Genomic DNA, 23753 nt, shown 5'->3' on the forward strand with positions numbered 1-23753 from the left:
CCCCTCCTCCTGCATCATCCATCCCCTCCCATCCCTCCTCTTACGGCACTATGTAAATATCAGCTCTGTACCATCTCCCACCTCCGGGACTAAATTTCCCCAGCCCCACCGCACCCCATCTGCCAGCTTCTCCTCTCTCCTCCTCCCCTTCCACATCCTTCCAGGGCTTCCTCCTCCTTACAGCCCTGTTTCTCCCAGCCCCAAGGCCTAGTTCCCTCCCCGCTGGCAAGGAGGTCCTGGTCTGCCCTTCCCTAGCCCCGCTGTTTTGGAGAGTGCCTCATTGTCCCTTCCCACCTGACATAGGCTAGGACTTCAGCTCCAAGGGGTATTTAGTGACCCAGAACAGAGAGGGCTTTTCCCTGCCGCACCCCCACTAAGGAAAACTGAAGGATCTCAACTCCCTAACCCCAGCACTCTCCTCTTTGCTGAAATTCTTCCCCCAACCCCTGATGGCAACTCATAGAATGTCAGAACTGGAAGGGGGACCTTATAAACCAGTCCTGACATCCAACCCTTTCATTTTACAGAGAAGGAAACTGAGGGCCAGGGTTTGTGACTTTCTTCAATGCTCCAGAGCCACTAGGGAACCTGAGGCAAGTCTCTTCATGTGAGTCTTGGCAAAGTCCTGTATTGCAGTGCTATGTGCCTGCATGGGATTCAGTGTGTTTACTCTTTCCTCCTTTCTTCTCTCCAACCTTCATAAAGTTGTAAGTGCAAACAAACAAGCTGTGTACACTGACCACAGAATGATCCTATTACCTTGGAAAAGTCAATTAAGCTCCTTGACTCAGTTTTCTTCTCTGTAAAATGGGGGGTGGAGGAGTGGGAGGATGAATTAGGTGACTCCTGAGGTCTCTTCAAGCTCTAGGTCTATGATAGTTGGCACTCAATACAAATCTGAGATACAGAGGAAAAAATTAATTTTAAAAATAAAATAAAAACTCCAAAACAAAAACTTGCCTGATCTTGGGGCTGGAGGATTATTTTACCACATGAAAGATGTTAAGTACCTCGGGAAAATTTGTGACCTCCTTGCCCCCCTCTCCCCCAATGTGGACAAAGAAAGTCTTATTTACTTACTACCTGTGTAATCTTGGGTAAATCACTTAACTTCTCCCACCTTCAGTTTCCTCATCTGTAAAAATGTGATAGATGGTCTCTCAGTTCCCTTCCAACTCAAGATCATTGAGTCTATAGATAAGGCACCATGCTAGGTGTCAGTGGATAGATACCAAGACTAATATGAAACAGTCCTTGCCTTGAAGGAGTTCACTTTCCAGGAAAAAGTAGGCAATAGACATTCCTCTACTTGAATGAATCTGGAGGCTAATCAATGAGCATACCTCTCCCTCAGAGGTGCATGCCCTCTCATCTTGCAATATTCTTCTCTATATCTTCCAATAAATCTCCCAGTTAAGACCTACCCAACATATTGGAGGGTTCCCAGGGATACAGATATGGATGATACGGAGAAGTTTGAGAAAGAAAGGAACTGGATCCCAGATACTCATGTGTGTGCTTCACTTACCCAAGGCAACCCAAATAAGAAAACACAGAGCCAAGATAATAGTGTGGAAGGGTGCCCCTAAGACTGGCCTCCTCTTCTTAAAGGAAATACTGAGAAAGAAGACAATTTCAGTCTAAAGTCCTTTCAGATTCACCTGATTGAAACAGCCTTATCAGTACTTAAATTCCAGAGGGGCAATAAATTGAAATTCTATGGGTTCATCCTTAAGATAGGTCTGACCAGTTTCTAAAGGGAAACCTAATCCAAATTCAGGAAAGAACCAGAACTTTCTGAAAATAAATTCCCCAGTACCTGCATTTCTCTTCCTCATCTCCCCCTCAGGTCTCAACTCAAGTCCCACCTAATGCAGGAAGTCTTTCCTAGTCCTCCTTAATCTGAATGTCTTCCCTTTAATGCCATTCCACACCCCCCCCCCAATTTACTGGGCATATATGTAGCTTTTACAGAGTTGTTCACATGTGGTATCCCCCATTGGTCTGGGAGTTCCATGAGGGCAGGGACTGTCTTTTGCCTCTCTGTGTATCCCTGGTTCTTAGCACAGTACCTGGCACCCAGTTGGTACTTAATAAATAATGCTTGTTGATTGACTGACAAAAATAGGAACATAAATATTTTTTGATTTATCCAGTCAATAAAAGTTCCTCTTTCTCTAATCTTGCATGGTTTAAATGGTTTCAGGAAAATTATTCTCTCATTATTTTATTAGTGATCCATTTAAGCAAATTAAAAAACAACAAATTGAACTTTGTATCTTCATTTTATCTCTGTGGAATTTTGTCTTTTTCACTCTTATTACAAAAATGGAAGTCAAAATGACTTGGAAAGAGAAATTTTAAATAAATGTGAGGTAGGGAAGACAGAATCCTTTTGGATCCTGTGTCCCTCTCCTCCCCTCTTCTCTATCTTTGTCTCTTCTCTCTTTCATACCCCCCAACTCTCCATCCCTCTCTCTCTTTCTCCTCTCTCAGTATCTCTTTCTCTCCCACCTCTCTCCTTCTTTCCCTCACCTCCTCTCTATCTCTCATCTATGTCTCTCTCTATCCCTCTCTCCTTCCTTTCCTCCCTCTCTCTGTCTTTCTCGCCTATCTCTGTCTGTCCTATATCTCTCCCTCTCTTTTTCTTTTCCTCCCTCTGTTTCTCTTCCTCTCCCCCTGACCCACTCCCACACTCCCACCTTTTACAGTGAACTAAATACAACCAGGAAAACAGCAAGACTTTATGCTTCATCTCCACACCCCATCCAGCCATCCAGGCAGGCTACTTCACCTGCTGTCAGAGATGCTGACCTGCATCCTCCACACCAGACCTAATACCTGGATTTATACACCATATGTTCTGGAATCTAGGCCCCAGATCCTGGGGAAGTCAGTCAGTCAGTCAATGATTATGGATACTCATTTTGGGAATTCCCAACCCATTTAGGTGACTGCAAACTTCACCCACTATATCTACTGGCTGACTTGCCACCAGACCATGCTTCAGCCATCCACCCAGGTCATCTTGTAAAATCAGAACCACTAACCTTGGCTCCAAGGAAGAGACAGGAGAAAGCACTTCTTTTTCTTCAAAGAGGAGGGGGAATGGGTTGAGTGTAGAACACTGCTTCTTATGTTAAACCTTTTCTATATGTTGGTTAGTTTTACTGAACTGTTTTTTCTTCTAAAAAAAAACCCTTATAAGGGTTCTAGGAATGTTAGAGGAGAGTCATACATTGGAAAATGTAGGTGACGTAAAAACAGAAGATTTCCATAATAGTCATTTTTTAAATGATGATATAAAGATGGTGCAGTTTCCACACTAAGACTTTTGGGATGCCCTTTAGTTTTGTACAGCAAAGACTTTCCCTATGACTTAGATCTCATTTCTCACCTGACTGAAACAGAACCTCCAGGCTCCTGGAACCTGGGCTCACCTCATCATCCTGTTAGATCCCATTAAGCTTACTTAGCATTTCACCTCATTACTAACTGGAAGGTGGGGTCATAAACTCCAAACATCCTTTCTTTCTTTCATCTTTCTTCTTTCTTCCTTTCTTTCTTTCTTTCTTTCTTTCTTTTTTCTTTCTCCCTCCCTCCTTCCCTCCCTCCCTCCTTCCCTCCCTCCTTCCTTCCTTTCTCCCTCCTTCCCTCCCTCCTTCCCTCCTTCCTTCCCTCCTTCCTTCCTTCCTTCCTTCCTTCCTTCCTTCCTTCCTTCCTTCCTTCCTTCCTTCCTTCCTTCCTTCCTTCCTTCCTTCCTTCCTTCCTTCCTTCCTTCCTTCCTTCCTGGCAATCAGGATTAAATGACTTGCTGAGGATCACACAGCTAGTAAATGTCTGAGGCCAGATTTGAACTTGGGTCCTCCTGACTCCAGGGTGACAGAACATTTCTCACCTGGCAGGACCATTTTGGGACTTCTATGCCTTCTTTACCATCTGGTACATTCTCCTCCTCTTCCCCTTTCTTCCCCTATTAGATGGTAAGTTCCTTGAGGGAAGGGGCTGCTTTTCTTTTTTTGTACTTGTATTCTCAGTGCTTAGCACAGTGCCTGTACATAGCAGGCACTTAATAAATGTTTATTGATTGATTGGGGAATGTCTACCAGTGCTATCACTGGTTCCAAGGGCACCCACAATTCACTGAATTATTTTTAGTATAATTCCAAATTGTTGTAATGTTCCCAGCTCCACCGATAACGGAGTCCTGCCGCGTGCGTGCAAACTGCATCCTTGACCTTCATGCCAGCGCCTGGCACCCAGTAGGTTGCCCACCTTGTTAGCTGGTGCCTTTGGCTTTTCAGGGTTTTATTATTGTAGTGCTAACTATTAATTAATTAGCTATACTGTATCCTCTTTGGAAGTTTTAGGTACAAAGCCCCCAAGGAGTAGGAGCAGCACGTTGTCAGAGGTTCTTGACTTTTTGGGGTGTCCTAGACCCCTTGGGCAATCAGAGGAATCTTTTTAAATGCATTAAATAAGATACAGAGGATTACAAAGGGGACCTATTATCTTCAAATACAGTTGTCAAAATATTTTTTAAAAGCACGGTGAATAATCCCTGACATTAGAGAAAAGCTGCCAAGAAGAGAGCCTCTGGCTGGGAGAACCAGGTCAAAGCAGAAGAGCCCCGCCTATGGGGCGGGGCAGGGAGGGGGAGGAGGAAACGCCCCGCCCCCGACCCGCGGAGCTTGAGGCTCCCCGGCGGATCACGTGTGCTGAGAGGGCTGCGGAGCCGAGGGGGCGGAGCTCTGGCGGGGAGGGGGTGGGGAAGCGTTCGCCTCCCGTGATGCCCCGCGCCGGGAAGGGGCCGGAACTCCGGGGCGGGCGGCTTGTTGACAACATGGCGGCTGCGGTGGCGGCTGTGGCGGCCGCCCGGGCGGCGGGAGGCGCCGGCGGCGCCGGCGGCGCCGGGAGGAAGGAGCCTCTCTCGGGTTAGTTGGGCAGGCCTCTGCGGGAGCCGCCGGCGCTCGCTCCGGCGGGGGGACCGGTCACTGAATGAGGGGAGCCGGGGCTGCCCCGCGCGAGTCCCCCCGCGCCCTCCGCCCCGACCCGGGCCCCGCCATGGCCTTCTTCCGGCGGAAAGGTAGGCGACGGGGCCGGGGCGGGGAGCGGGGCCGGGCTCCGGGCTCCGGGCTCCCGGCTCCGGGAGCGGGGCCGGACTCCCGCGCAGTTCTGCGCCGGGCCGGGCTCGGGAGCGCGCGCGGGCCCCCCGCCGCGCTGACCCCGGCCTTGCACTTGACCCTTGGAGCCGCCTGGGCCCCTAGAACTTGGAGGACTCCCCGAGGGGCGCCCATCCTGCCCTTCCCTGTCCCGGGGAGGAAGCTGAGGGCAGGCCGCCCGCCCAAGGTCGCCCCGGGGTGCCTGGCTCTTGGTCCCGGAGCCCGTGGCGTTGGCCCGTGGGTGCGCTCGGAGACAGACCACGAGTGACCTTCGCGCAGCGCCCGGCACGTAGTAGGCGCCTCCTCGGCGCTTCTTGGCCTCGGCTCCGGCCCCCGAGTGCCCCGGAGGCACCCAGGGAAGCCGAGCTTCGGATACCGAACTTTGTTACAAGTCACTTTAGAGGAGGCTGGACTCGGGGTCTGGGGCCCAGCGAGGTCCGGGATGAACGCTCCCCTGGGGGGAGAAGCCGACCTGCTTGGCCCAGGAGGGCTCCTCCTCCCACGGCCCAGCGAGAGCCCGGCTCCGGTCCCCGCCATCCCCATGAGCGGACCACTAGAATGAACCGCTGGAGACCCACCTCCCCCTTCGGTAGTATTTTTCTATCAAGTCCTTGTTCTTGTTCAGAAATAAAGGATTTCTCCTAATCTCCTAAAGTAAGTTTTTGCTTCAGCGGTTAGCGGATGCAGTGATGGTGTGAGTGACAAAGTTATACTAGCCTAGGAATGCTAAAAATAACGCATCTATGCCCCTCCGCCTTTCGGTCCTGTGAGGTAGGTAGTGTCAGTCTTTTACGAATGAATGAAGAGGTTGGTCACCCTAACAGCGAGCCATTTAAATGTAATAAGGAAGCTGGATAACCCATTAAAAAAATTATTCACCTAACCCAGTTTCTTTGTCCTCTTCCTTATCCAGTCATTTGCACAGTCTTACCAGTTCTGTCACCATAGCTTGTCTCACTTCTGTCCCCTTGTCTCCAGAGCCATCCCCTTGGTTAAGACCCTCTTTATCTCTCACCTGAAACTATTGCAACAGGCTACAGATTGAACCCTTGACTTTTCTTTTCTTTCCTCCAATCCATTCTCTGCACAGCTGCTAAAGTAATCTTCCAGAAAACACAGGTTTGGCCATATAATCCTTCTGTTTGAAAATCTCCAGTGGTTTCCTGTTACCTCAAGGATACAACACAAACTCATTAGCTTGGCATTTACGACCTATCACCATCTGGCCCCAACCTACTTTTCCAGGGTTATTTGACATTATCCCCTTCTCAAGCTGAGTTCCAGCCAATGGCCAACTTACTGTTCCTTGAATTTAGCATTCCCTGTTCTTCCTTCTGCTTTTGCGCTGGTTATTCCCCAAAAGCACAGGGTTGGAAGGCACCGATCACTCACTACCTCTGCTGGGAAGCCATTGGCTATGTCTGTAATTGTTAATTTCTCTCCACATCCTTGGTGAAGTGTAAACTCTGCCTGTGTATAGAGACTGCTTTTTGCTTTGATTCTGTATCCCTAAAACCTAGCATAGTGCTTTATTGGAGACATGAATAAATACACATAGTAGTAGTAAAAATGAGATACAACTTTGGTGAGCTGTGTGCTGGGTACACTTTCTTATTGTGGAAATATCCTTTTCCCCAAAAGTTTGCAATATGTGCAAATTCATTTAGCTGCCTTTATTAGCAACAGTCCCAATGCCTTAATGTTTGTAGAGGGTTTTTTATCCTTTTTCAAAATGCTTGAAGTGTTTCCATTTAACTGAGATGGCAGATCAGAAATTAGAATCCAGATGACTGTTAATTTAGCCATCTTTCTATGTCAGCAGTTATTGTTTAATGCCTTTTTTTAGGCAAAGCCATGTTAAATGTATATTTTGAAAGGAAGTTGTCAGCATCCTTAAATATGGTAATTGTTCATAACTGAAGCAAAGATGACAAAATGTGTTCAAAGAGAAATGTTCTGTGAAGTTGTTTTTTTTCCCTCAAGCCTTGTTTCGTGTCATAGAAAATAGGCAGATCTTGTGCTCACAAGTGAAAAGATGGAAATACTGAGGTTTCTTGTGTGGTGTATTATTGTTGCTTAGAATTAACATGAAGCAGTTAAAATGAGTTTAAAATTTGTTTTATCATTTAAAATTGAATTCATTTCTTTTATTTATTTTTTTACTCTTGATGAAGCCCAGCGTACTCTTTGGACTTAAGGCAGTATTTTTTTTTTCTAACAAAATAGTTTATTTGCGTTGTCTTTCTTTTCATTCTCCATCTGTATACTTATAACTTATTTTTAGAAGGTTTTTTAAAAATGTGTTCTTAGTATGGTATGTGTGTTCTAATTCTGCTGTTATCACTTCACTTGGTTACAAGGCTTTCTACATTTCTTAGTTGTCATTTTTTATTTGTACTAGTACTGAGTTACAGTTATATCCTACTGCAGGTTACTCCGACATTCCCAGATGAGTTAGGTCATTTTTAGTTTTTGCTATTATTAAGCTGCCATGGATATTTTTGTGCAGATAGGTCTTATTTATCTTTTAATAACATCCTAGAACTATATCATTAGTGTTGGGGTCTCTGGATCAAAGGATTGTGAGTCTACAAAGTTTTTATTTGAGGTGCTAGTTGCAGTTAAATGTGGGTAATGGCAACATGAACAGTGTTCATATTTCTCTTTTAATCAAAAACTTCCCTTAGAAAAGTTCAACTCATTTCTTAGTGGTGTTAGGAACAAAGGGAAGCAGGGAACCAAGCTTTGGAAGAAATTGACAAACCACTGTCACTTGAAAGACCAAATGGTTGTAGTCTGCTGTTATTAATACTTCTGCAGGGACAAAACCAAAGGGAAGTGAATGAGTATCTCTTTTATTCTCCACCTAGAAAATAACTGAATTGTCCCAATTTCTTTGTATGTTTCTCTTCTTACCCATCCACTCATTTCTGAAGTGATAGTCTCATCTTGTGTTTAGAAGGAGGGACTTTATATCCTAAAGGGTGTTTTGTTTTAGTTTACAAACTAAATTTTCAAGTTTTAGAAGGTAAATGGCCTAGGAAATTGTACTGCCAGCTATATATAGCATGATTTAAAACCAAATGCAAATTGTTGCCTAAGTACAAAAAGCTGAGTTGCTCATTCTAATTGTCTTTTTCCATTTTTGCTTCTTCTTGGAATAGCTGACAGACTAGTATTTCAGACAGTATTATGTTAATTGTATAAATGTGGAGGCCTGCATACCTTTTAGATAGTTGTGAAAAATAAAATATACTTTCTTGCTTTGCAGTGTAAAGATCTCATTCTAAGGACTGATCTTGTTTTGTTGATGGGATTTGGAAGGTTTCCCAGGCCAGTGGTTCATGAATGACCTGCTTGTAGTATTTTGAATTAAGTTAGAGATGATTGCACTGGATGCATTTTACATTTTGTTTTTGCTGGGAGAAGGCAAGGGATCAAATAGAGTTAATATAATTTTTCTAACCAAGCAGAATTAATTTGTTTTATGTTGAATCATCAGATAAGATGGAAATAAGGTATTGTATAAAGGAAATGAAAGAACATTATACATGAAATTTATTTTCTGTCCTATGAGTAGTAGTAGTATGTACACAAGGAGGCTAGAAAATAGTTTGTCTGTATCATCAGTGGATAACCTACAGCCTCAAGGCCATATGTGGCCCTTGGAATCCAAATTTCACAGAGCAAATCCCCTTAATAAAAGGATTTGTTTCGTAAAACTTGAACTCAGTCAAAAGGCTGTACCCAAACACCTAGAAGGCCACATGTGGCCTTGAGGTCGCAGGTTCCTCATCCCTGCTCTGTGTCAATGAGTTATTTTGCCCCGCTAAATCCAGGAAATGGTTTGAATTTAATATTGACCAAAGTTGAAACTGCTGTTTTGGATTTGGCTGCATCATTGCTTATTCAGAAATTGTGCTGCAAGTAGATCTTTAAATATATTCATTCATCTAAAAAGATGAAGTTGCTTTCAGAGGTTTGTTTGTAATTGTGTTGCTTTAATAGGTGTATAAAAGTTTGCTTCCTGTGTACTTGAAGCAACTATATTATGACAATTGAACTGTTATTATAAAATCTATAAATACATTTTCTTCACTTCTAAGAATCATACCAATTGTTTGATGATTCATTTAGTCACAGTGTATATTCTTCCAATCTTTGATCTGGCTGCTAAGGAATGTAGTTATGATTACAAACAAGGTCTAAATGCCAAAGCAAAATGAGAATAAGGTAGAATTGTGACACTTAATGTATTATTGAATCTTTTAACATGTTTTAATACTTTAAATCATATGAGTCAGTTTCGTTTAGATGCCATAATTCTCGTAAACCTGGGGAAGCTTTCAATGGATGGCCGTGTTCATTGCTGTTAGAATTATACTGGCTTTTACTTTACTTTTAACCTAAGAGTATAACTCAGATAGGAAAATCAGAGTTCCCTCATGTTTGGGACACCATGTAACAAATGAATCCTTGAGGAAATAGTGATTGATGGTCCTCCTGGGCCTTGCTGCTGTGCTGATTTTTGGTGCTGCAATCAATCACCAGGCAGGAGGGAAAACACATTCTAGGTTTTTCATCCTTGGTCCTCTGTTGGTCACAAATTTTGGCAGCTTTTAGTAATGACTTGATGATGTCTTTTAAAATAAGGTTTGTCATAACTTTTTTAAAAATTCTAAATGCAAGATAAAACAAGATTCATGAATAAGAACCAGTGAAAGGAGGTGCATGCAAACCAAACAACAGTAACAAACAAAACATTTTTAAAACCCTGAAAGCAAAGCCCAGCAGCCTTAAAACAGGGATTGCTAAGGATAGTGCATGGAACTGGGATCCAGTTCTTCTGTCACTCTCATGGCCAAGGGTATGGATATCAGTCCTCTCAAGCTTCTCCACCTTGTGTCTGTTTTTCTGCCGCGGTGGTGTAGGTCTTTCAGCATGAGGTGAAGGGATTCCAGTGTCTGGTATGGAAGAAGAGGAGGATGGTCAAGGGCTTAGGCCTATTCATTCATTACTAAGCATGTAGCTTTGAATGGCGGTTACAATCTTTGAGCCTGTTTCTCTGGTTGTAAAATAGGGTTCAGAATCCCTGTTTTGGCTTTTTCATAGGCTTGTGAGAATAGGAGGCTGTATGGAGAAGCACTGTGAACATTGTCCCAAGGGGTACTAGATATCTTAGGGGAAGTAATGTGGACTCACCTCCTTTACAATCCTGGTGCTGTTGCTTATCTCTGCCTCTTAGTTAAGTGTGTGGGTTTGGGGTTTTTTGGTTGTTTTTTAATGCTTAAACACAAAATGCTCCACCTGATAGCTCATTTTCTGCTGGATTCTGGCCCTTTTAAAACTTTTGGAGTATGGTTAAATAGGCGGTGAGTTTTGGCTAGAGGATGAGGGAGGGGGATCTATTACATCCTGTCATATCCTAGTAGGCATTTAGGGTTAGAATGTCTTCCAATCAAACTACCATCTTGTGAAATTCCTCTTTAGGATGCCATACTTTTAGCTTCTGTGTAACAGAATGCAGTGACGAAATTGAGGTTATATTACTAAATTAGTCTTTATATTGTCTCCTAGCCAATAAGTATTTGAGGGTCTCTTATGTTCTGAGCATTGTACTAAATGCTGTAGAGGGGATACAGAGGAATTTAGATGTGTGAAGAGATGGCCCTTCACACATTAAAGAGTGGGAGAGCCTGAGAACAAGTCAGCCTATCACCAGATGTTAATCGCTATTTTGCAACATAGGAGGGCATTAGAATGTGCTGAGGTGGCTTCTGAATATTGGAGTGACCAAAGACTGGTGAAATGAACCAGGCAGAATTCACCTTGGGGGTGTGCATTTAGAGGAGGCTTTTAGGAGAAAGTGAAGTTTGTAAATAGACCACAATTAGAAAGGATTTGAGGGGAAGAGTGGCTTATGCAAAGTATGAATGTCTGTGAGCCAGTTCATTGTTCCTGGGAGATGATAAGTAAATTATTTTGGCTGAAACTGAGAGAAGAAATTTTAGCAAATAAGAAAGCTTGTAGTTGAATTGTTGTTACCTGGAATAGAGGACTTGAAAGTTGGCAGAGGAATTGGGATTGGAGTTGATAGACTGTAGGAAGCCCTTGTCCCTCTTTGTGCAGAGGAGTGATGTCATGAAAATGCTGCTTAAAATAGCTGGTGTTGGTATGGGGTAAGTGTCAGAGTCAGGCTTTCAGTTCCGTGAGTCCAGAGAACATGCCTGACTTTTTCATGTGACTCCCAGAGTGTTCTTTCTGTCATAGTTCCTCACACGGACAGGTGCTGTTAGTTCGTCTCTAACCTGACATCGGCATCTCCAAAGTACATTGAGTAGTGAAAACCTCAGAGCTTATGGGGAAATTGGGGTTAGAGGCATAACGCTGAAAAACTTCATCAGTGACACATAGAAAAGATAGAAGCTAATACAAACAATAACATCTTTTTATACAAGTTAAATACTTAAATACATAAAAAATACAATAAATGGTGGGGTCCCCCTCTCCCCACACTGGGCTTCAAAAACAGGTTGGGCAGGCCTGTTGGAAGTGGGTGGGAGCAGTCTGGGTTCATACTAGCCCTTCTCCCATCGCAGCTCCTACTGCCCCAGAATAGGGAATGTGGCACTTTGATAAAGACCTGAAGTTTGCTTGTGCAAGTGGTCTTGGGAAGGGTTGGGGCTCAGGAGTTTCTGTGAAGTAGGGCAGTTACCTACAAGGAAGAAATTGCAAAGAAGCAAACTTGAAATTCAGGTTATACTCAAAATATTCCCTGATAAGCCAATAGCAATGGGACAATTTCACTTTTAAAAAAAACAACAACAAATTAAAGCAGAACTGACTATACTCAGTATTTGTTGAGTGAATGAAGAGAGGCAGAGAAACTAGGAAGGCATCCAGGCACTGTGTAATGAGAACTAGGATGTTGATTATAGAGATGGGTAAGGATGAGTGAGTTGGGAAAATATAAAAGCCTTTAAATACTCTAGTGATTTGGAGAGAGTGACTGCAGATGCATTCTGACTCTTAACCCTCTCTGAAGTGACAGTGTTGTGTTCAGGGGGTCTTGCCCTCTGTTGAGGCCCTGAATCCTGCAATGGATTTGTCAGTAGCTTTGACATCTTCCCACTTCCCTCCCTTTCATTAAAATATTCAGAAAAAAACCATAGCAAAATTGTAATCACAGGATTTATTTTTAAGTACTCTTACTATTAATGGAAAAATTTGAGCTATTCACGCCCTTAGCCAACTTAACCTATATTTAAATAGTTCAACTTTTGAAATTTAAAAGTAATTAACATAGTAATTAGAAAGAAAATCTTATCTACACACATATATTTCATCCTTTGAGTATGTATGTCTCATTTATATATGTACATATTGTCCATTGGCGTATAAAGGTTTAATAAATGCCTGTTGGTTATCTGTGTCATTTAAGATCCTGGCACATTTTTTGCTGCAACCTTCTTCCCCAGACTGCCAGTATTTTCATTTTATCAACTTAACATTTATTAAGTGCCTACTATGTTCAAAGTATTGCCCAGGGCATTAAGGTACAAGATTTTTTAAAATGACAATGTCTAGTTCTCAAGGACCTTATATTCTTTTGGTAGGATATGCCATGTGCAATAGGGTATAGAGAGAAGAGAGTTGAACTTGTCTGATGGTTCTGGCTCCACTACTTCTTATGTGTTTAATTTTGGACAGGTCATTTTCTGATCCTGTTTTCTTTTTCATAAAATTGGAGGTTGGATGGACTGGGTGACTTCTAAGCTTCCTTCTAGCTCAAACTACACTATTCTCTAGTTGCCCTGTGAATTTATGCATTTTGTGCACATGGGAATGAAAATTAATTTTGCCCTTTCCCAGAGAGATTCCAACCAATTAAGTGTTTGCCCTATTTAACTTCATTGTAGTGGATCCCATGTATTCATGAGCTTCATTTAAACGGTAACCTTTCAGTCTTTTATGTGAGAATCCTGTGACCACACATCTGCTGCTTAGGATGTTTGACATTCCTTTCAGCATTCATTCTACCTAGTATGCCTCCAACAGAAGTGGAAAGTGATGTTTTTATAACCTTGGTTTTCAAAAAAGTTTGAAACCAAAGATGCCATGTCAGTGGAGTTCTGTGATGCTTTATGCTTCATTTTGGTGTATCCTTAGACCAAAAGGCTGTTCAACCCACCTCCACTGGGGAAGGTATAATACCGTTGATCTGGCTTTGCAGTTTGGGGAATGAAGGTAAACATGTTTTGCTATTTCACTACTTCATGGATGTCTGATTTCATTGGTATGAATGGTCTTTACACTTATGCAGATTGCAGTTCCTCTGTGACTTTGGTGTTCTTTGAGAATTGTTGAGGACCAAAAATTTGTCACTGTGGCTAACATGACTATGAGCCTCGCTTAATTTAGGCTGCTTCCTTAACAGCAAACACTCAGGTCATCAAGAACTATGTATTTCTGATGAATTTTGGCAGAACAATTTTTCTTTTCAGAGATCACATGTAAGATTTGTGTGCTGCTATGGGGAATTGTCATTTTTTTTTTTATATATGCCATCTAGCACGTGGCAGGAGCTAATGTTTTCTGTGTGTATATTTCATTTCTTTAATATGCATTACTTCTCAGTCCTCAGTATGTTGGACTTCGTTGTTCAGTTGTTTCAGTCATGTCTGACTCTTCATGACCCCGTTTGGGATTTTTTGGCAAAGGTGTTTTGTCATTTTTTTTCTCCAGTTCATTTTACAAATGAGAAAACTAAAGCAAACAAGATTAAGTGACTTATCCAGGGTCACACAGTAATAAATGTCTGTGCCACCTCGCTGCTCCCAGAAACTATCTGGTCTAAATGACCTTTAAGTTTCTCTAGCTCCATATCTGTTATGCTGAAAAGGCTTCAATTATGGTCCATAAAACAGATTGCAAAACACAGAGGAGCTGACTAGTTGGTGATAGATTCTTTATGGCAACCCACTAACAGGTACAACTGAAAAGTGGCCCTCAACCCTGGCAAGATAGAGGATGGGGTTTGGATTCTGCAGGGATCAGAAGAGGGACAAAAAAGTGGATAGAGGGTGCTAAGAACACCCAGTGTTTAGAGTCTATAAACTTTTAACTTGAACAGCCTGTGTAATTCTTTTGGTATCCTTGTGATGTCAGAGGAACATGAGAGAGATTTCTGTCTAGCTTTTTGGATGAACTCCATATGTTGAAACTATGGAAGGACATGGATAGGCATGGATGGACTGTATGATTTGCATTGTTGGAGGAAATAACCCACATTGATGAGATCACAAATCTTGTGTAGTATTCATCCTCAGAAATTGGATTCTGGTATAAATAATGGATTTAGGGTGGTTTTTCAGGGAACTTAGGCTGTGGTGCTTCCCTTCTTTCTGTTAGTGCTTTACCTAGAGTTACCTAAACTTATCTGACTTTGGTCACATGGACACTCAGTTCCCATATAAATGGCCATATCGGTGCCCATTTCCAGACTCTTTACTTTTCCGTCTCACTATAACTCCTTCAGCCCACCTGTCTCTCCTTTGAACCCAACCTGCCCAGCTCTACTGCTGGTCACATTTCCTGCCTCACCTAATCTGTTCTCAGCAGTAGATTCATTCTACTATTTAATTCCCACTCATTGGTTGGGAGATCTGGGGGAGGTCAGAAACTTTTCCCATTGAAGGATGGAATCTTAGCCCTTTGTTGGGAAGCTAGAAAGAAGATTGGATGAAGGAGAAACTGGGAGGTAAATTCTTATTTTTGAGTTAGGATCACTTCTGGTTTAGTACCTTGAGTTTTAATCAAATGCATACATCTGCCCAGGAGTGATATTTTCCTTTCCAGAGCTATTTTTGAATGAAGTGTGTATTTTTGTATTATTTTCTAGCCACCCTAGGAGTATGGGGCTTTTTAGATATGTTTGAAACATTGTGCATTTTCTCTGTTCTGCTGAACATTGCTGGTAAAGTCATAGAACTGTGCTCTTGGTATATTATAAATTCATGCTATTGAACTTTAATGACTTGATCTTCAAATATTTGAGTCATTGAATTAAACTTGTATTGCTGTTGTCCTGGTAAATCATATGAAAATTTCTTCTTAATCAATAGGGATAGAGTTATATAAACGTATAACTTTTATATAAAATGATTTTATAGGGAGGGGAAAATGGCAAGGCTGGGCTGTCCCGAAGTGGAAAAGCCTGATTCAAGTTGATGTACTCCTTGATGCTAGACAGTAGTCAAGAATGTTGTAAAGGAGATTCTTGGTTCATGGATAGATTGGATTAGATGCCTTCTTAGGTCTCTGCCAGCTCTTGAGATTCTGTAATTCTGTTCTAAAATATGAATGAACACATGAGAATCATATATTTTCTTTCCTTCTTTCTCTCCCTCCCTCCCTGCCTCCCTCTTTTTTCCCTCCTTCCTTCTTCCTTTCTTTTCTCTTCTTTCTATCTCTCTTTCACTCTCATTTTTTTTCTCACTTTCTTTAGTTTTATTAAGTGCCTGCTAAATGACTGGGATACAATAAACAAAAAATCCTTTGCCCTCAAGGAGCTTACATTCTAATGGGGAAGGCAGCCTGTGAAAGGGGGTGGGGAGGGTCCAGCAAAAGGGCAAAGTGGAAAAAGTCATTGAAGTCCTAGAGTAAATGCAACCAGATAAGAAATGAGGAAGACTTTTGTGCTTATGTGATAATAGGATAAAGAGCCAGAGGAGAACTTGGTCTTCTCTCTCTCTCTCTCTCCCTCCCTCCCTCTCTCTTTCTCCCTTCCTCCCTCTCTTTCTCTCTTTCCCTCCCTCCTTCTGTCTCTCTCTCATAGATGAAGTAACTGTAAAATTTGAAACTTTACAGCAGAGGAAGGCACATGAACTATTAAAGTAGTTATGCATATATTTTTGTCTCTGAAAATTAAAGGGTTCCATTTATTTGAAATGGCAGATAGTTTGTGGTCCATCCATTTAGTACAGCGTTTGAATTCTGTTTTACTTCAGCTTTTAATAATGATTTTATTTTTCAATAGTGAAAGGCAAAGAACAAGACAAGGCCACAGATGTAAAGGCAATTAAAGGTAAGTTCAGTGAAGTTTCACTGTTTTAAAAAAATTGTATGTAATACATTGGTCACATAGAACATTTTCTACCTTGTTTCATTGCTCCATACAAGTCAGTTTGTCTTTTTTTAAAAAATGTATTGCTATCACATCACTTTGATTTCCAAATATGTCCCTCCCCTCCCCCTCTCCAGAGAACCATTCCTTGTAACAAAGAAGAGGACGAGGAAGTAAAAGAATTGAGCAAAATTCAACAGCCAATCACAGTTCAAATTTGTGAAATGTCTCCTGGGACAAGCTTGGTCATTATAATTAGAGACAGTTGTAGAGTTGTCATTCTGTTTATTTCATTCTGGCAGCTCATTCAGGTCTCCCCATACCCCTGAAGTTTTCGTAGTCATCATTTCATGTGGTACAGTAATATTCTGTTACAGTTTGCTTAGACATTTCCCAATGAACGTGCTTCTACTTTGTTATTTGTTTTTTATTAACACAAAAGATGTTGCTATGAATGTTTTGGCACATTGGGATCTTTCTGTCTCTGATCTCTTGTTTGGGGGAGAAGGGATGCAGACAATAATGTGTTTAGCAGTGGGATCTCTGATTCAGAGGGTATGGATGTTTTAATCTCTCTTAACCTAATTCTAGTTTGCTTTCCAGAATAGTCGAACCAATTCACAGTTCTACCAACAGTGTTTTGGTGTGCCTGTAATTCCCTCCAGTATTGATTAGTTCCTTTTTTTGTCATCCTTCATAATTTGCTGGACTTGAGATGATTATTTTAGAGCTGTTTTAATTGTTGTCTTAAAAAAAAAAAGTTCACTTTGCAAAGAGCTATGATTTTTATTACTATGTATATACTTCCATATAATGCCAGTTGAAACTCTTATGACCTTAAATAATGATTGCTTATTTTCTGTGGCCAGAAAATCTTAGATAACCATTCTTAGGATAATTTCTTTTAAATTTAGCTAGGTTAGTCTTTAGATGATGTTTGGGTGTGGGCCTGCCAGAAGGTAGGCTGCACTGTGTAGTCTTGGAGAAAACAAGATGCCTTCATACTAAACTGAGGTGTCTGATTAGGACTTTTATGGAGGAATGTTGAATATTATTATTTTAAATGTAAAATAGTATTGAAAAAGATATTTAGGACTCACTATTTGACAAAGAATTCTGGGAAAAGTGGAAAGTAGTTTGTCAGAAACTAGTATAGAACAGTTTCTATACCTAGGGCAGCTAGGCTTAGAGTCAGGAAGACCAAAGTTCACATCTGGCATCAAACACTTACAAGCTGTGTGACCCTGGGCAAGCCACAAAACTCTAATGGCCTTGGTTTCCTCATTTGTAAAATGAGCTGGAGAAGGAAATGGCAAACTACTCCAGTGTCTTTGCTAAGAAAACCCGAAATGGGGTCGTGAAGAGTTGGGCAGGACTGAGACAAGTGAACAACAATAGCTATAGACCAACATCTCACACCATATACCAAGACAGATTCAAAATGAGTGCATAATTTAGACATAAAGGTGATAGCATAAGCAAAGTAGGAGAATATTTGGAATGGAATATTTTACCAGTTAGATTTATGGATAAGGGAAGAATTTATGACAAAACAAGAGACAGCGTTAGTAAAATGGATTATTTTGATTACATTAAATTAAAAAGATAGGGGCAACTAAGTGGTACAATGCACATAGCACTAGCCCTATGATCAGGAGGACCTGAGTTCAGATTCTGCCTCAGACAGACTAGCTGTATGACCACGGGCAAGTCATTTAACCTCAGTTGCCTCCAAGGGGAAAAATAAATCAGTTAAAAAGTTTTGCAGAAACAAATTCAATACAGCCAAGATTAGAAGCAAAGCAGAAAATGGGATAGGGGGCATAATTTTACAGCAGATTTCTCTGATAAAGGCCTCATTCTCACATATATAGAGAACTAAGTCAAATCTATAAGAATATGAGTCATTTCCCAGTTGATAAATTGTCAAAAGATATGAACAGCTAGTTTTCAGAAGAGGAAATCAAAGCTATCTATAGTCATGTGAAAACAATGCTCTAAATCACTATTGATTAAAGAAATGCAAAGTGAAACAATTCTAAGGAAATATATTACACCCATAAGATTGGCTACCATGACAGACAAGGAAAATGATGAATGCTGGAAGGGATGTAGAAAACAGGGACGCTAATGTATTGTGAACTGGACTAACTATTCTAGAGGACAATTTGAAATTATACCCAAAGAGCTATAAAACTGTGCATACCCATTGACCCAGCAATACTACTACTAGTACTTCCAAAGAAATAAAAGGAAAAGGACCTATATGTACAAAAAACTTATAGTAACTCTTTTTATGGTGGCAAAGAATGGAAGTTGATAAAATGCCTATCAATTAGGGAATGGCTGAACAAGTTGTGGTGTATGATTATGATAGGATACTGTTGTGCTGTAAGAAATGAGGAGTAGGATGCTCTCAGAAACACCTGGGAAGACTTAGATGAGCTGATGCAGTGAAGTGAGCAGAGTCAGGAAAACATTGTAGACAGTAACAGCAGTGTTAGATGATGAGCAACTGTGAATGACTTAGCTGTTCTCAGCAATACAAGAATCCAAGACAATTCCAAAGGACTCATGATGCTATCCATCTCCAGAGAAAGAACTGATGGAGTATGAATGCAGATTGAAGCATACTTTGTTTTACTTTCTTTATTTTTCTTGGAGTGTTTTGTGTGTGTGTGTGTGTGTGTGTGTGTGTGTGTGTGTGTGTGTGTTTTCTTTTGACTCATGGTTAATATGGAAATATTTTGCAGAATTGTAAATGTATAATCTATATCAAATTTTTTGCCTTCTCAAGGAGGGGGGAGGAAGGGAGCAAATTTAGAACTCAAAGTTTAAAAAAAACCATGTTAAAATTGTTTTTACATGTAATTGGAAAAAATAAAATTTAAAAATAAATAAAAATAAAGAGTACCTTTAATTTAAAACTAATTGGGTTCAACTTAGATTATTTCTAATTTATCCTATATAAATCTTGTCTCTGCATTGTTGTTTACACATTATCTCTTTCATTAGACTGTGAGCTCCTTGAGAGTAAGGTCTTTTTTTTTTTGTCTTTCTTTGTATTAAAGCTCATAGCAGAGTGCCTAGCACATAGTAGGTGCTTACTAAGTTCTTGTTGACTGACAGGTCACTTGTTATATGGAATGGCTCTCGGGGAAGGGGAGGGATACTAAGGAACGTTATGGTGATATTTAAAAAGAAAGAAAGGGAAACTTTTTAAAAACAAAAAACCCATATAAGCAAAAAGGGACTTACAGTGTGCCAGGTGCTGTGTTAGGGCTGGGCATACAAGTGTAAAGAATGAAACCATGCCCACTCACTATGAGCTTACATGCTTATGGGGGAGATAACAAGTACTTATAAAGAGATAAACAACATAAAGTTAATAGATTCAAATATATTCAAAGTCGTTTGGGAAAGAATGTGCTAGGGAGAGATCAGAAAGGCGTCATGAAGAGGAGGAAGTACTTGAACTGCATCTTAAAAGAGGAGAGGAACTTTCTGCATCAGTAGCTGTGTAAGTAGAGAGAAGGGGTTAGATGAGAGGGAAAGGCAGAAAGGCAAGATTGGATAACTGACTGGATCATTGAGATAAAGGAGAATGCCGAACTTGTAGTCATTGTTGTTTGTCCTTTGTGCTCAGAGACCAAATTGGATTTCAGTGAGGCAGGTGCTCTGAGTCATCAGCCTCACTCTCTTGAGCCCAGTGACAAGAAATTACAGTCCTGAGATGTTGGATGGAGGGGGCGCCTTCTGAAAAGGTGGAGAGGGTTTAGGATGAGATGATGGGTAGTAGGTGACGAGGGACTAGCCTCCTAAGACAACCTGGACGTAAACATGCATGTGTGCACACGTGGACATGTACACAGGAATCATCCTTATAGAGATGATGATGCCAAGTACAAGTTAAAAGAACCAGGACGGAGCCTGTGGCATGAATAAAGGGCAGCAGAGGCGTTGGAAGAGGGCTGCTTGGACTGCCTTCTCCATTCTTCACATGCTCCATCATCCAGCATTATGCTTTCACACGAGCCCTCTCTCATGTCTGGAGTGTATTTACTCTCCCCTTGGCTTCATAAAGATCCTCCTTTCAAGATGCAGCTCAAGCAGTATCTTCTACACAAAACCTTTCTTGAATTTTTCCTCCCCACAACAGCTTATATTCTGCCTCTTTCCCCAGTTGCCTTATATTTAACTACCCTGTGTATTTTTTTTCCACACCTATACAATGTACTTATTATTTTCTTTGGTAGGATGTAAGCTCTGTGAGAGTAGGGATTGTTTAATTTTTTGTATCTGTATTCCCAGGGTCAAGCCAAGTGCCTGGCACTTGGTAGGTAATAAATGCTTATTGACTGATAACTGAAATTAATATTGTTTGCAATGGAGAAGCATTAGATCTTTCCTAACAAGCAAAGGTAAAGCAAAGATTTCCACACACACCCCCGGACCTCCCAAACCCCAACTACATTGACTAGATCTAGAAATTCTAGACAAGGGAAATCAAGGCACAAGCATTGGCAGGGGAGACAGAAGTATTCCTATTTGCAGAAGGCATGATAATTTTCTTAGGAAACTACAGAGAATTATAGCCCAAATCGAGGAGCTACACATAACAGATAGCCTGTTTTCTCAGTAAAGTAGGAGGCAAGATAACTTCCTCTGCAGATGATTGTGTACTCCATGCAGCCTCTGAGGCTGAGATGAAACAATATGGATCGATTCTCTGCTGCTTGTGCTACTTTTGGCCTGACAATCCCCCCCCCCCCCCAAAAAAAAAACCAAAACAGGTTCTTCACCAGTTAGCACCACACTATCCATACATTGAACTGTTGGTCACAGTAAATGGAAAAATTTTGAATGCTGTGGATAAATTCACTTAATTTGACAGTATACTTTCCTGGGATGATGACATTGATGTACTCATTGCTACAGCTAGCTCTGTGTTTGGGAGTCTGAAGGAAAGTGTGCGAGCAAAGAGATATTAGGCTGCCTACCAAACTGAAGGTTTACAGAGCCGTTGTGCTGACCTCATTGTATGCCTGTGAAACCTGGACAGTATATCAGTGTCATGCCAGAAAACTGAAGTACTTGCACTTGAATTGTCTTAGGAAAATTCTGAAGATCGCATGGCAAGTACTAGAAACTGAGGTCCTTTCTAGAGCTAAACTGCCAAGCATATTCCAACTCTGCTTCAGAGGGCACATTGCTGATGAGCTAGCCATGTTGTTCGAATGCCAAATGTATATTTGCCTGAAAGACTATTTTATGGAGAATTCACACATGGCAAACCCTCACGTGGAGGTCAGAAGAAGCTATGCAAGAATATTCTAGGTCTCTTTGAAGAACTTTAGTATCAGTTGTAAAACATGGGAGATGCTGGCACAGGACTGCCCAGCATATTTCCTGCGAGCAAAGCAGAGTCACAGCAACGAGCAAGGTCCTCCAAGTTGGGGGGAGTGACTTGGGCTGGTACTTAAGAAGGTTTGGCCCTGGCGGATGGCACTGGAAACATGTATTAGAGAGCCAACAGCTGAAGGTAACAGTTGAAGCCACGAGAGTGGACACATTCCCCAAGGAAAAGACTATCAAGAGAACAAGAAAGGAATGAGTGTTTGGGTGTGCCAGGAACTGTCCAGGACTAGAAAGGAGGAACAGGAGCAGGATAGGGCAGGCCAGGAAGGGTGGAGCGGGCTCTCAAGGAGAGATTGAGGAAGGGGACAGAGAAAAGGCTGAAGAATGGTTTTTAATATTCATTATCACCTGTCCTGCATCTGAATAGAAAAGTCCTTCTCATTCTCCCTGATTCAGAAGTGTGTTCATTCTTGCCTGTTCTTCTGCATAGACATCAGTGAATCTTAAAAAGATCTTACAGATTTCTTAGTCCTCATTTGCTTTAGCTTCAGGGAGGAAAGTCAATTTAAGTAAAGTTGACACCTGGAAAATTACAGACACAGAAAATCTGGGCACATCCTGTTTTACTTAGCCCCAATTTTTGGCTGTTTCTCTTTTTCTTGGCTAGCAGTTTGTGGACTATTAATTTAGTTACTGGAACAACTAGGTGGCATAGTGGATAAGGTGCCAGACCTGGAGTCAGAAAGACTCATCTTTGTGAGTTTAATTCTGGCCTTAGATCCTTAATAGTTGTGTGAGCTCGGGCAAGCCACTTAGCCTTGTTTGCCTCAGTTTCCTCATCTGCCAAATGAACTGGAGAAGGAAATGGCAAACCCCTTCAGGCTCTTTGTCAAGAAAACCCCAAAAGTAGTCATGAAGAGTTGAAACATGGTTGGAAAATGACTGAACTTAGTTACCCTCAGGAATTTCTTTACCATGAATGTAAACAGCACACAAAATCAACCTGCTGGCCTTTGGGAATATGCTTATTGGCTATGGGAGAGAGGAATGCAAGTGTACATATTATTTAGTCCCATGTTCAAATTTATTGACCTGTGGACAAGGAAAATGAAGATGGCCTATTACATTTGTAATTAGGTCAAAGCAGTATTACAACTGATATTCTTAGTACATGGAATAAAAGATAGGAACAGAATTGATATTGGTCCTGGGACCCTTTAAAGAGCTTTTGTTTATGTGATTACATTTGAAATTAAAACATCTTAGTATTACTGTGAAAATAATTTTGACCTTAAGATCCTCTGAAAGAATATACCGGGGTCCCTAGACTATACGTTGAGACCTCCTGAATAGAGATCTCTCTCCCAAGTGAAGAAACTCCCTCTATCAGTGCTGATTGGCATCTTCTCTGCATCTTAAAGTTTGAGAGAGATGCCTATAGTTCAGAGAGATTAAATCAGTTGCCCAGGGTCACACAGTCAGAATGGGTCAGATTTATTCAACTTGAACCAGGTCTTCCTGACCTAGAGGTCAGGTCTGTGTTGCCTTTCATTCTTAGAATGTAGGACAGTTTTAAAAATCAGTGTTTAAAATATTATTGCAAATTTAAATGTAATTTTACCTGATAAGAAAGAGTTGTGTACTTATTTTTTTAATTAGTAAAATGACTATATTCTCTTAGGAGAGGTGTTAGGTTTCTAGTCCAAATCGAGGGTTTTCTGGTCAACCTTCCTTTTTTTTTTTTATATATTACAGCTGCAATACCAGTACATTCCCCACAAAAGAGCCCTAGAAATCATGCCTTACTGGAGGCTGCCGGACCAAGCCATGTGGCAATCAATGCCATTTCTGCCAACATGGACTCTTTTTCCAGTAGCAGAACAGCTGCTCTTAAGAAACAGCCCAGTCACATGGAAGCTGCTCATTTTGGTGACCTCGGTAAGTGAATTTCATTGTTGATTCTGGATTTTCTTAGAGTGCTATGATACTTCAGGGCACTTAGAAAAATGATTGGAAATCAATTTGTGCCAAAGTAGCATCTCTAAATGTGATGGGTAAGAGAGTGTGCTGATTCTGTATCAGAGATGGCGTTAACAGTGTGTCAGCTG

At 41.3% G+C, this 23753-nt stretch overlaps 1 protein-coding gene across 4 annotated transcripts in view; it reads left to right on the forward strand.

The window, feature by feature from the left end:
- The first annotated feature begins 4781 nt into the window (after positions 1-4781).
- The window catches only part of AKAP10 (A-kinase anchoring protein 10), a 68858-nt gene continuing 49886 nt past the window's right edge, over positions 4782-23753 (forward strand). For 3 of the 4 annotated variants that reach the window (XR_011973897.1, XR_011973896.1, XM_072639999.1), the window contains exons 1-3: positions 4782-4934; positions 16201-16248; positions 23401-23583. Coding sequence is in view for 1 of the 4 variants with exons in the window: in XM_072639999.1 (XP_072496100.1) it covers positions 4790-4934; positions 16201-16248; positions 23401-23583 (376 nt within the window). In the remaining 3 variants the exon portion in view is untranslated. Of the gene's footprint in view, positions 5087-16200; positions 16249-23400; positions 23584-23753 lie in introns of all 4 variants that reach the window. The other variant, XR_011973898.1, reaches the window with a different exon arrangement.

This window comes from Notamacropus eugenii, chromosome 2 (assembly GCF_028372415.1).
Source record: "Notamacropus eugenii isolate mMacEug1 chromosome 2, mMacEug1.pri_v2, whole genome shotgun sequence".
NCBI classification, from domain to species: Eukaryota; Metazoa; Chordata; class Mammalia; order Diprotodontia; family Macropodidae; genus Notamacropus; species Notamacropus eugenii.